At 37.0% G+C, this 13,189-nt stretch overlaps 1 protein-coding gene across 1 annotated transcript in view; it reads right to left on the bottom strand.

The window, feature by feature from the left end:
- Positions 1–1,948: 1,948 nt before the first annotated feature.
- TTC26 (tetratricopeptide repeat domain 26) overlaps positions 1,949–13,189 on the bottom strand; it is a 45,135-nt gene continuing 33,894 nt past the window's right edge. The window contains 8 exon segments of the mRNA XM_012642762.1: positions 1,949–2,060; positions 3,507–3,640; positions 9,263–9,369; positions 10,561–10,630; positions 11,737–11,820; positions 12,046–12,184; positions 12,243–12,248; positions 12,325–12,335. Coding sequence (XP_012498216.1) covers positions 1,949–2,060; positions 3,507–3,640; positions 9,263–9,369; positions 10,561–10,630; positions 11,737–11,820; positions 12,046–12,184; positions 12,243–12,248; positions 12,325–12,335 — 663 coding nt within the window.

Genomic DNA, 13,189 nt, shown 5'->3' with positions numbered 1-13,189 from the left:
TGGTACCCCTCTTTAAACAAGTCTTTATGTTTTTTGGCTCAATCCTATGGATTAAAAACTTTAAAAAAATTAGTCTAAAATTCTGCTGTTTTTGGAATATCTGGTTTTTCCCCGAAAGACAGGAAACTGTCAGAGAGAATCTAGAGTGTTAAATTCAACAAAAGTTCATTACCATCAATGAAAAAGCTTTTCAAGTATAGGAAATTTGAAATAATAATAATTCACTGTGAGACAGATTTCATTGCCAAAATCTACTAAGGAGTTCCATCTGTCTTTTCTACTACTGTGTTTTCTAATATTTTAAATGAGGTAAGAATTATAAGAATGATTCTAAAAATTACAGCAGATTCTGCCCAGATCTGACCCATCTAGTGCCTTGTGTGCTGAGAACCAGTTATTATTGGTAGGAACAACACAATAAGGAAACAGAGAAGCTTTGGCATATGAAAAATGATGTATCTTTGTATCCTAGAATTCAGTTATTCAGGCCAGTTTATTTTGATTTGTGCTCTGAACTGATTAGATCTGGGTCTAAGATACAAGACAGGAAAATTGGCCATCTTCCTGAGTAAAGTGGAAATAACCTCTTGCAGCTGTCCAGAAGGTAAAGGCTATCTTCAGTCACTGATCTTCTCTCCTTGGCTGCTTTAAATCCTGTTATGTTTTAATCTCTGTTCTATACAACTTCATCACCCAGAGCAGGATGATGTCGGGATGTCAGGATGTCGGTGGCACAAGTGAAACTGCTAATAGAGTGCTTATAGGAACTTTTCTGACCTTAGTGCCTCAAGGAATTCTGACTCTGAGTTCTCTTCCCATCCATTCTCTGTTAGGGATGATAGAGATGGCGCTGGACTTTCTAGACCTGTAACACTAGGTACCTTAAGCTAATAGAAAAAATCACATGGTACAGGAAGGCAATCTGAAACACAAAAAGATGTGAGTCTGTTTTCTGGAAATAGGCTGTGAGAGTATGTTCAATTGTATAGTAGGTTTATGTTGTCAGAGCTCAGAAACATGGGGCTGGAATATGTATTAGGACAGATTCTAGCCATTAGGAGGTCCTTCAAAGGGCTTTACACAATCCATGTTTTATTATCATTATGTTAATAAATGCCCACAATGCATATAGTCTTTGTAGCCCTACTTTCAAAATTGATGTTTATTCAGCAAGATACATTAGGAAAAATCTAACCTGTTTTGTTCCCTAAAATATAATGGAGAAGTGACTAACGAGATTTGTATATTTTGTTTCCTGAATATCTTCAGAGGTACCACACACATTTTTTCTCATAGTACTAACCTTTTTAAACACTGCAATACTCATCTTACTCCACTGTAACATGTTATTATCATCAATAAGTACTGAAAGAGTAATCCCATAAGCCTGTTATCTATTAATGCCTGGACAGTTTGATAAAGGGTCTTATGTGCCATTCTCAGAATCTCATAGCTATTATAATCTCTGTTCTCCCAAGATTCAGAGATGCTTTTACAAAATCATTTATGGAATTCCCCAAGAAAATGGGATGATGTACAGAGATGCCTAAACATAGGATGACAGAATGATGGTAATTCTTGAGCATCAAAGACATTTGTTACTGCAACTATGAGAAAATGCCATGAAATGCGAACATAAAAAAAAGTTACGCTGTTCTCCTTAAAGTCAGTAAATTACATAAGAGTACTCTGATGTAATTTTTGGAAGAAAGGCACCAGATAAGTCCAAAGTCTTATTGCTAGTAGAATCATACAGGGGCCGTAGACTATAGTACTTTGTTCAGCCAGGAGGCTAAATCTAAGAAAGTCAGTCACCGAACTTGAGGCTTGAAGAGCAAGGAAAGAAAATGTCAATAAAATAGAACCCTGCATCTTACTTTAAACTTGAGGAAATGATTTCCAATTTTATGTCAAAGTGGAAGCTGGTTCCTAGAACTCTGAAGCTATTTTAGATAGGCACTCTGTTTTCTTTGGCCCATTTCTTCATGATCCGGATGATGTACTCTACTTGAGTATTACCCGTGCTTCTCAGTAAATGGAGCACTTCTCGAAGGGTGTCTCTGAGGAAGAGATTTGAAAGGATGTGTTTCAATAAAGAATGAAAATTAAGAAATAAAATAAACTCATAACTGTTCTTCATACTGTACTTCAGTAGGGCATTTCTGGTAATAGACTCCTCCACGATGCATTCATAAAGCAATTACAAACCTTCTAGCCTTCTATTCTTATGGTGGCATAGTAAAATGGAGGAAATTCTGTGAAATCCTTCTCACCAACCCAAGTGTTTCTTGTTTATCTGTGCTATCTATATATGTACTATTAATCTCTTTGTCCTCTCTGAGATGACCTAAACATTCCCATTTCCATGCTTATTCTGCATGATAGAGTAGAAAAGTGTATTCAAGAGCTCGGTTCAAATTCTAGCTCTGTCGCTAATAAATCACTTACTTTGTTTGAATCTTAGATTTCTCCCTTGTTTAAGGTGATCACCGTAAACTGGGTGTCACTACCGTGTTTGTAAAATTTTACAAAGCCAACAGAATAGGTGATTTCTTCAAGAAAGATAATACATTAATAAATACAGAAGAGAGGAACATTAAGGACTAAGACTTGGCAAATGTCCAGCATTGATGTGTTAAGTAATTTAAATTTAATTAAAACTTATATTTAGGCCAGGCGCGGTGGGTCACGCCTGTAATCCTAGCACTCTGGGAGGCCGAGGCGAGTGGATTGTTTGAGCTCAGGAGTTCGAGACCAGCCTAAGCAAGAGCAAGACCCCGTCTCTACTAAAAATAGAAAGAAATTAGCTGGACAACTAAAAATATACAGAAAAAAATTAGCCAGGCATGGTGGTGCATGCCTGTAGTCCCACCTACTTGGAGGGCTGAGGCAGAAGGATTGCTTGAGCCCAGGAGTTTGAGGTTGCTGTGAGCTAGGCTGACACCACGACTCTCACTCTAGCCCAGGCAACAGAGTGAGACTCTGTCTCAAAAAAAAAAAACCCAAAAAACACAAACAAACTTATATTTAAGTAATGTATACTAAAACTTCCCTATTGCTTTAGTAAACCTACAGGTGACTATGAACCCATTTCCCTAAGACTCTTCTGGTATTTTCCATTTCTAATTCTTTGAGACCTAAAAGAAAATACAAGAAAAAGCCAATAGGTTAAAAAAGAAAAAAAGTAGAAGAGTGAAAAAGACTTTGTTTATGAAAATGGCTATTTATTTGGAACCACATATACATCTTGCTCTTACATTTAAGAGCTGTTAGTATACCCAGTGTCCCTAGTATACATGATTTAGAATGATCTGATTCTATAAAACAAAGCATTTCCAGAGGAAAATGGTTAGATAGAAATATTTAATATCTTAACATTTTTTCATCATTCTAAAACATCATCATAATTTTGATTTTTCAGAATATATCATCTAAGAAAATAATTATTTTCCCTCAAAACCCAGCAGCAAATGAAAAGAGGCAATATTTCTTGTCTGTTTACTTACTTGGGCTCTCTGCCAGCTAAGATCATCTGGAAAATGCCCACACAGGCACCCCTTTTGCCTTCCCAATATTCAGGGTTGGGATCCAGTCTCTCTAGGACATCAAAAGCTTTGGCTGAATAGTAAAACTGGCCCATCTGAATAAAAGAAAGTACTGGGTAATACTTAGTGAAAAGATTGCACAGAATGAAACTAAACATAAAGATGACAAGAAATAGAACTACATGAAATAAGTGCGTGGGTAATGACAGTATTTTCAGTTAACAAAATAGATAAACTTCAATTCCTAATTAAAACAAGAAGAAGGAAAATTACACTTTGGGTACATCAGTTTAAACCAGCTTACCTTCATTCAGTTTTCAACAGTATATAGCATTTTTTCTGTATATAGTCAACTTATGCTATAATCAACACATTCATTATTTCTTCTAATTATACTCTAATCTTGAGGATAAACTCGAAACTGTGATTTGAACTGGGTATTTTTCAAGTCTCCTCGACACATTCTTTTTAGAGGAGTATTATCACTCATTTTATGCTGATGTGATCATGTTCAGCTCAAGAGGGTGGTCTTTCCCTGATCTTGTTCCTAAATTCTCAGAATGCCTAGACACATACTGACTACTACTACTCCAAACACTAAATATTTAAAATATTTAATTCATTTTGACAGACATCTTTCCAAATATACTGCACATTTATTTGGCCTCCCAGAACATGCTGAATACTATTAAATTTTGCTTTGATGAGTTTTCTTGATTGGCAATCATAAATGCATACCGTTACCAATTTCATTTAAGTCTTCAAATTGCTGGACTACCCTCTTTACTCAGTGTGGTTTAGTTACTGCTCTATTCCTCCTAACAGTTTTTCTAAATCTTTGACAATTTCCTTAAGCCTCTACTGCATTATTAGCTTAGCTTTATTCTATACTTCTTAGGGAAAACACAACTTTCCTCCCTTCAGTTCAAATTATATTTATACTTTCATTCATCCTTCCCTCCTTTCTGCCTATCTCACAGGAAGGAGTGTCCATATACTTTTCATGGTTAATCCTTCTACCTATGCTCTCTTAAAAAATATTTTTTATTGTGAAATAACAGACATATAGAATGGTGGATGAAACATAACATGTACAGCTTACTGACTAATTGTAACGTGACTACAGTGTACCCACCACCCAGGTGAAGACACTGACAGCAAAAGAAAAGCTCTCTGTGTGTCATTTCCAGACCATAACTCCCTCTTTCCCCACCAAGAAGAATTACCATTCTGACTTTTATGGTCATCAGTTCTTTGACTTTCATTATGGTTTTATCTCCTATGCATACATCTTTAAACAATATAATTGAGTTTTGCCTCTCAGAACTTTATATGAAACAATACTATAAATATTCTATTGTGTCTTGCATCTATGACTCAACATTATGTTCATAAGATCCATCTATATTGCTATACATAACTCTAGTTAGTTCACGTAAGAAAACCTTTTTATTTTGAAATAATTAGAGATCCATGGAAGTTACAAAGATTGGACAGAGGTCCCATGTATTTTTCACCCCATTTCCCCCAAAGGTTGTAGCTTACATAACTATAGTACACTATTATAATATCAAAACTAGGAAATTGACATTGGTGCTGTGTATGTTGATGATACTTATTTCTTCACATGTGTAGTTTCATGTAATCACCACCACTATTAAGATACAGAACTATGCTATCACCACAAAGATTTCCCTTTATAAAGTCATTTATAAATGATTTTATAGTCACACACATGCCCCTTCCTGCTCACCATCCCCAACCTCTAATAAACACTAATTTCTTCTCCATCTCTATAATTTTGTCATTTCAAGGATGTTATATATATATGAAATCAAACAGTATGGGACTCTTTGAGACTGGCTTTTTCTACTTAGTTTAATGTCCTTGTTAACCCAAGTTACTGTGTTTGCTTCTGTTATAATAGTCACCCAGCAAAAGCAGGAGGGACCCCCTCCCCCACCCAAAGTTCAGTTTGGATGTTGAGACTGATGACACCACAAACACAACATGAGGGTAGGAAAAGTTTTCTTACTTACATAATTGAGGTCTCTAGGGAGAGTAGAGCAGCCCTCTTAAGCAGGTCGGAAATGGCCTGAGAGAGCAAGGAAAGGAGGCTGGCCTGGGTGTTTACCTTGGTTAGGAAGTGGGGCTGGGTGAGGGTTCCTGTGCATGGGCAGGGGCTTGTGTGGTCTAAATCACCCAATGGTGACAAAGAAGGGAGCACAGAGGTTTATCATTTTGTCCAGATGTGGGGCATAAGGGGAAAAGGCAGGGATGAGGTTTAAAAGCTGTCAGTAGTCAAACATCAAGAAACGGAGTCAGACTCATTACAGTTTCTTTTTACTGAGTAGTATTCCATGCCAAACCAGTTTGTTTAACCATTCACCTGTTGAAAGACTTTGACTGTTTCCAGTTTTAGGCTATTACAAATAAAGCTGCTATTAACATGTGTGCAATAAAATTTGTGCTGTTAACATATGTACATTTCTATAGATATAGGTTTACATTTATCTGGGATAAATGCACAGGAGTGCAATTGCTGGGTCGTATGGTAAGTGTATGTTTGTTAAAGAAACTGTCAAAATATTTCATGGTATATATTTTTCCATCCTTTTACTTTTTTTTTTTTTTTAGAGACAGGGTCTCACTCTGTCACCCAGGCTGGAGGGGGCTGGAGTGCAGTGGCCTGATTATAGCTCTCTGTAGCCTCAAACTCCTGGGCTCAAGCCATCCTCTTGCCTCAGTCTCCCAAGTAGCTAGGACTACAGGTATGTGCCACCGCGCTCGGCTAATTTTTTTAATCTGTTGTAGAGGCAGGGTCTTGCCATGTTGCCCAGGCTGGTCTTGAACTCCTGGCCTCAAGTGATCCTCCTGCCTTGGCCTCCCAAAGTGCTAGAATTAAAGGCATGAGCCACCATGCCACATCCATCTTTTTATTTCGGACCTATCTATATCATTATATTTGAAGTGAATTTCCTATAGAGAGTGCACAGTTGGGTTATGGTTTTTTTATCCATTCTATCAATATCTATCTTATAATTGGTATATTTAGACCATTTATATTTAATGCAATTATTGTTACGTTAGGGTTAATTCTGCCATGTTTCTCCCATTTGTTCTGTTTTTCTTGGACAAGGACATCTCACATATGTCCCTGTAGTTTGCAGCTGGAGAAAGACGTGACCAGGTAATCCCCATGGAGGATAAGAAAGCCTGTGTTTGACTTTTCTAGCCTTCACCTATACATAACTTTTTCCTGATGTTTCTTCAGTATAATAAATCTTAGCCATGAATATAACTTTATAGTGAGTCATGTGAGTCCTTCCAGTGAATCATCAAATTAATGGGTGGTCGTGGGACCACTGAGACACTAGGAAATGCTATCGTTTTTTTCAAAGTGGTTAACTTCCTTTGATCTTAATCCTATTCCCCTCTCATCTCCTCTAGCACCTTACTCCATCAAAAATTAACGCACTCTTGAATTTTTAATCTTCCCATTCAATGGCTCATTTTCTTCTGCCTATAATATACTTTTATCCCTCCTCCCATTTTAAAAGAAAAAGAACTCCCCACCTTGCCCCTCAAAAAATCCTAAATCCTGTTTTTCCTTTTAAGTTAGCACCACATTTGTCTCCTTAACCTCAGTATCAAATTTTTAAAGATTCTGGTACAACGCTTCTGCTTTCTAATCTGACTCTCTTCTCTGTCCACTACTGTCTTCTCAGCCCTCATGCATTTCTTTCTAGCTTCAGATTTGACACTTTCTTTCCTTGGCTTTTGATTAAATAGGAACAAGAAAAAGAGTAATGAGTAAAAAATTCCTTGTTCTTTCTTCTTTGTTCCTTCTGTCTCTTTTACTTGCTCTTTCTATTTCTATCCCTTAAATACTGGTGTTCCACTAGGTTCCTTACCCCATTTACAGGTTAATCTTAATCTCTCTCATACTCTGCTGCTGCTGTTCTGCTACTACTACTGTTACTATTACCACCACTAACTACTGTTAACTTCTAAATCTACATCACTAATCCTGATCTTTCACCTGAATACCTAAGCTCCAGACTCAGCCGGTTAATTTCCTACTTCTATTATCTCTGTAGGGAGCCCCAAAGATACTTCAGATTTAATACATTTAAAATTGAAATATAATAATTTCCTGTCTTTTTTCCCTCTGTCCCCTCTCACTTACTTAACAGCATCGCCATTCACCAACCCATATTAAACTATTATTTTCACGTTTCTTGTCCTGAAACCTTTTCCATTGATGGTGATTCATCTTTTTTTTTGGTAATGATTCACTTTGACATGAGCTGTTGCTGATTAATACAATACTAGACTCTTTTTACCTGACATTTTCCTGTCTTTTAGACAGGATGTTACAAAAATAGGAATTTCCAGAATTTGAGGCTAATTTTTTTTTTTTTAATAGAGACAGGTTCTTACTCTGTTGCCTGGGCTAGTGCAGTGGTGTCATTATAGCTTAGTGCAACCTCAAACTCTTGGGCTCAAGCAATCCTCCTGCCTCAGCCTTCCAAGTAGCTGGGACTACAGGTGTATACCACCACACCTAGCTAATTTTTCTATTTTTGCTAAAGATGGGGGTCCTGCTATGTTGCCCAGGCTGGTCTCAAACTCCTGGCCTCAAGTGAACCTTCTGCCTCAGCCTCCCAAAGTGCTTGGATAATAGGTGTGAGCCACCATGGCCAGAGGCTAATTTTTAAAAAAATCTTTTAATCTATAGGCTAGGGTCCCAAACTCACACACACACACACACACACACTCTCTCTCTCTCTCTCTCTCTCTCTCTTTCTCTCTCTCTCTCTCACATATACACAAGAGAGCCATTCCTTTACTAAATCTGACTGTTTTTAATTCTCTTTTTTGGGTTCTTTCATCTTTCCTGTCTACCATTTGCATCTTAGTATTCCTCAAACTTTGGTTCACAGCTCTTCTCACTGTACGTTCGTACCTGGCTAATCACTCTTTTTCAGAGCTTCAATTAATAGTTATGCACTCCATAATGACATTTTCGTCAATTATGTACTGCAAATGTGATGGTGGTTCCATAAGACTATAGTATAGTACTTTTACTGCACCTTATCTATATTTTAGATATATTTAGAGATACAAATACTCACCATTGTGTTACAATTGCCTACAGTATTCAGTATAACATGCTGTGCAAGTGTGTAGCCTAGGAGCAATGGGCTATACCATATAGCCTAGGTATGCAGCAGGCTATACCAACTAGGTTTGTGTAAGTGCACTCTGTGATGATCATACAATGCCGAAATCACCTAACAAAGCATTTCTCAGAATGTTACCCTGTCATTGAGTGATGCATGACTGTACTTAAATGTGATGATGACTCCCACTCCATGTCTCTAGCTGTCAGATGACATCTCTCTTAAGCTTCAGAACCAAATTTCCAATTATCAGATGAATATTTTTAACTTGATGGTACACCTAAAGATTCATAGTCTTTAGAAATCCAAAACCTCCTCTCTAAATACTTATTTCATATACGTGTAAAACTCTGAAATTCTGCCTATCTCTGAGATCAGTTCATTCATAAAAAGGATGACATTTCTAGTGATACCATGTAAATCCTCTCACTAATAGCCATTTAGTCTCTAGGACATTTCCCCCTGATATTTAGCCAGTGCAGCAATGTGATTCTGATCTTCAATTTTCCCTTTAGTCTAACGCAGACTCACCTTGTAGCAGTCATTAGCAATGAGCTGTAAGAGACTAAAGGACTCGCCAGAGGTTTCCATCTTGAGATAAAGTTCCCAGGCTAGTCTTGGTTTCTTATTCATAATATCTACACAAGAAAACAAAGATTTATGCTTTTTAAATGTACAAAAACCACTTCTGCATCTTATTATTCTATGGATTTGGTTCTATATTCCAAACAAACAAAGTAATGGTAGAATACCTCTTACATGGAAAGCCTGCAATGTTGGCATTAAGCTGGCTCCCTATCAGAATTCTACCATACTTAAAATGTTTAAGCTAGGAGTCACATAACTATGTCTTTCAGATTGGATTGACTTCCAGTAGTTCCCACTTTGCTCATCTGCTTAAAAGAGCATACCTATCATTCATTCAATTCTACTCACAGTTTCAGCCTCATTTAGAATATCTGATTGCTAAAATTTTCCTGTGACTACAAAAACTCAGTGAACAATTTTTTTTTTTTTTTTTTGAGACAGAGTCTTTTGACACAGACACACTCTCTTGCCTGTGCTAGAGTGCCGTGGTGTAGCCTAGCTCACAGCAACCTCAAACTCCTGGGCTCAAGCGATTCCCCTGCCTCAGCCTCCTGGGTAGCTGGGACTACAGGTATGTGCCATCGTGCCCGCCTAATTTTTTCTATTTTTAGTTGTTTGGCTAATTTCTTTCTATTTATAGTAGAGACTGGGTCTCGCTCTTGCTCAGGCTGGTCTCGAACTCCTGAGCTCAAGCAATCTTCCCGCCTCGGCCTCCCAGAGTGCTAGGATTACAGGCGTGAGCCACCGCGCCTGGCCGTCAGTGAACATTTAAAATCTGAGTGGAAAAAAAAGGAGCAAGAAAAGATAGTGAGTAAGAAAATAGAGAGAGACAGAGAGTATAGGCTCTATAATGTACCAAAAAATTGCATTTTTGACATTTTGCCACTTTTCAGGCCTGAAACATAGTGAAAAGATAAAATTAGTGTAATAATGTATTTCACAAACAACATTGTAAGCTGAGACTCTGGAAACTTCAACAAGGCTAAAGGAAGAACTTGGTATTTTCAGGACTGCTTAGATCACTGTTGTATAGTACAACTAATCAAAGGGTAAACTTACATAACATATTTACATGGCAACCCTTACTGAATAGCATTAACAACCCTTAATTTCAGTGTTCACTCATTCTACACAATAAAATACAAAATAAAATCAGAAAACAATCATTGTTATTTCCAAACAGATTATGTAACAGTAAAGAAAAAGAAGATTCCTCTTGTAATATTTAAAAGAAGACTCACAGCACCGAGCTAACCAACTGAGGTAAATGTAATCATTCTTTATCTTCTCACTTTGGATCAAGAGGAATACCTACAAGAAGAAAGAAAGGGAATGAACATGAGGATGGTTTTGCAATACAAATACCCATCGCTGGTTTGTCTTAGATTGATAATCACTGTCGCCTTATAGATGATCAAATTGTATAAAGAGGCCGGGCACAGTGGCTCATGCCTGTAATCCTAGCACTTTGGGAGGCTGAAGTGGAAGGATACCTTGAGGTAAGTATTTGAGATCAGCCAGAGAAACAGTGAGACCCCACTTCTATAAAAAATAGAAAATTTTGCTGAGTGTGGTAGTGCAACACTTGTAATCCCAGGTACTTGGGAGGCTGAGGCAGGAGGATCACTTGAGCCCAGGAGTTTGAAGTTTCAGTGAGATTATGATGACACCATTGCACTCATGCCCAGGCAACAGAGCAAGACTCTGTCTCCAAATAAATTAATTAAATTAAATTTAATTTAATTTAAAAATTCTATACAGGCTGCTAAGAAAGCGAAGGACAAAATTGTGATGATTTTAACAAACTTCACTCAGAAATGGATATTAGAAGCTGACAAAAAGTTGTTGAGGATATAGAAGGTTTGAACAGAATAATTAACAACTATATAATACATATTCTTTTCAAGCCTACATGGCAAGCCTCAACAAATGTTAAAAGACTAGTGTCATACAGACACAATACAATTAAGTTAGAAATCTAAATAAATAAATAGATATTCATCGAGCTGTATACTTGTGATTTGTATACTTTTCTGCACATATATTTCCATAAAATTCATCAAAAAAGGGAAAAATTAACATGGTTATAAAATCAGTATCTATTCACATTGTACTTTTTCTTTTCTTATTTTTAGAGACAGAGTCTCACTATATTGCCCAGGCTGGAGTGCAGTGGCATAATCATAGCTCACTGCAGCCTCAAACATGTGGGCTCAAGTGATCTTCCTGCCTCAACCTCCTCAGTAACTCGGACTACAGGTGCGTGCCACTATGCTCCACATTGTACTTTTTAATGGAACCCAAGAACAAAAGAATCTTTAATAATCCTTTATCCTTGATGATTTTATTTCAGCAAGAAAAAGATAAGGATGTTTTTATATAGAATCATTCAAACGCCTTCAAAAGCAGGTACCTACCTCTTCACCCTCTCTGGTATTTCCTGTTGCAGCTTTGGCTTGGGCATAATTAAAATTAAAGATGTCATCATTATAGAAGTAACTCTGAAAAACACCCCAAGAACAGGTGACATTGAGCATTAACATATAAAATATAAAACCATCAGTTATATCAGATAAACATAAAAATAATCTTAAGGAATTAGCTGATGCCACCAATGCCACCATAGAATAAGGGCCATCTCTAAGGGTATCCTTTTTTCCCTAACACATTATATATATATATATAGTATTTTGTATATAAAGTTATACAGATAATTCTATACTGACCTTAAATGAGTTGAGGTAAATTAAGACATCATCAAATTGCTTAAGCAGGAAGAAACAAGAAGCCATGCACTGCCTCCCTGGTATTGTGTCTGAAATGGAGTGGGAAAAGAAACCACATATATTCATGAAACTGAAAGTTCTCTTTAGCTGAAACTTGAGTTATTTTACAATGTAGAGTTAGGAATGTATTCCAAGACATCTTTCTAGATTCTTAAATTATAAATGCTGTTCAGTGGACAAAACCCCAGCATAATAGAAGTCACGGTACTTGAGAGTAACCAATGATCTCTCTGGGGATTAACTTCCAGAGTCCAAAATGAACACATACCCTGCAGGTACACTGGCTATAGTATTCTCCAGATTGTTTTCCAGGACTTTGATTTCCTCATCCAACTCTAACATCTGCGTGCTCAATTAATATGGCTTGGTCTCCATCATCACTTGTCTAAGACAATGTAGCACTTCCAGTCTCAAATGGAAAAGTAATTTTCCATGGAACCATCTGATTCTGATCCTGATCCAACTTTTTGTCTGATATCTATTTGAGGTAGTGGAGGATTAGCATAACCCCCACCTTGCCACTGGCATTCCTGACTCCTTAACCTATTCAATGTTTTCCCTGTAGCACCTAGTCTGACATACTATGTAATCAACTTACTTATTATGTTTCTGTCTGTCCAACTAGACTGTAATCTCCACAAGGATAAGAAATTTTGTTTGTTTTGTTTATTGCTGTATCCTCAACACCTCAATAAACATTTGTTGTATGAATGAAGAATGAAATGGGGAAAGGAAATGTTATTCAATGGTGTTAGTGAAAAATTTGTGAATATCCAGGGGTGATAACAATGTTTTCCAATCAGTTCAGCATGAATATTGTTAGTCAGAATAGATGCTGGCCATAGACAACTAGTATAGGCAGCCATATTGGTTTATACTGGCTAACTATCAGCCCTTTCTATGGCACTTTCCCAAATCTTTCATGGAATCTTGACTGATGAAATCAATACTTTCAAAATAAAAATGAAGCCACAAGACTACTAGTGGGAAATATAGGTGAATATCATATATAGGTGAAAGTGGTGGTAAGAAAGCACTTTCTAAGCTTGATCCCCATGTAAGAAATGATTATAAAAAAGATAAG

Source organism: Propithecus coquereli, unplaced genomic scaffold (genome assembly GCF_000956105.1).
Source record: "Propithecus coquereli isolate 6110/MARCELLA unplaced genomic scaffold, Pcoq_1.0 Scaffold186, whole genome shotgun sequence".
NCBI classification, from domain to species: Eukaryota; Metazoa; Chordata; class Mammalia; order Primates; family Indriidae; genus Propithecus; species Propithecus coquereli.
This window is presented reverse-complemented; position numbering and strand designations above follow the sequence as displayed.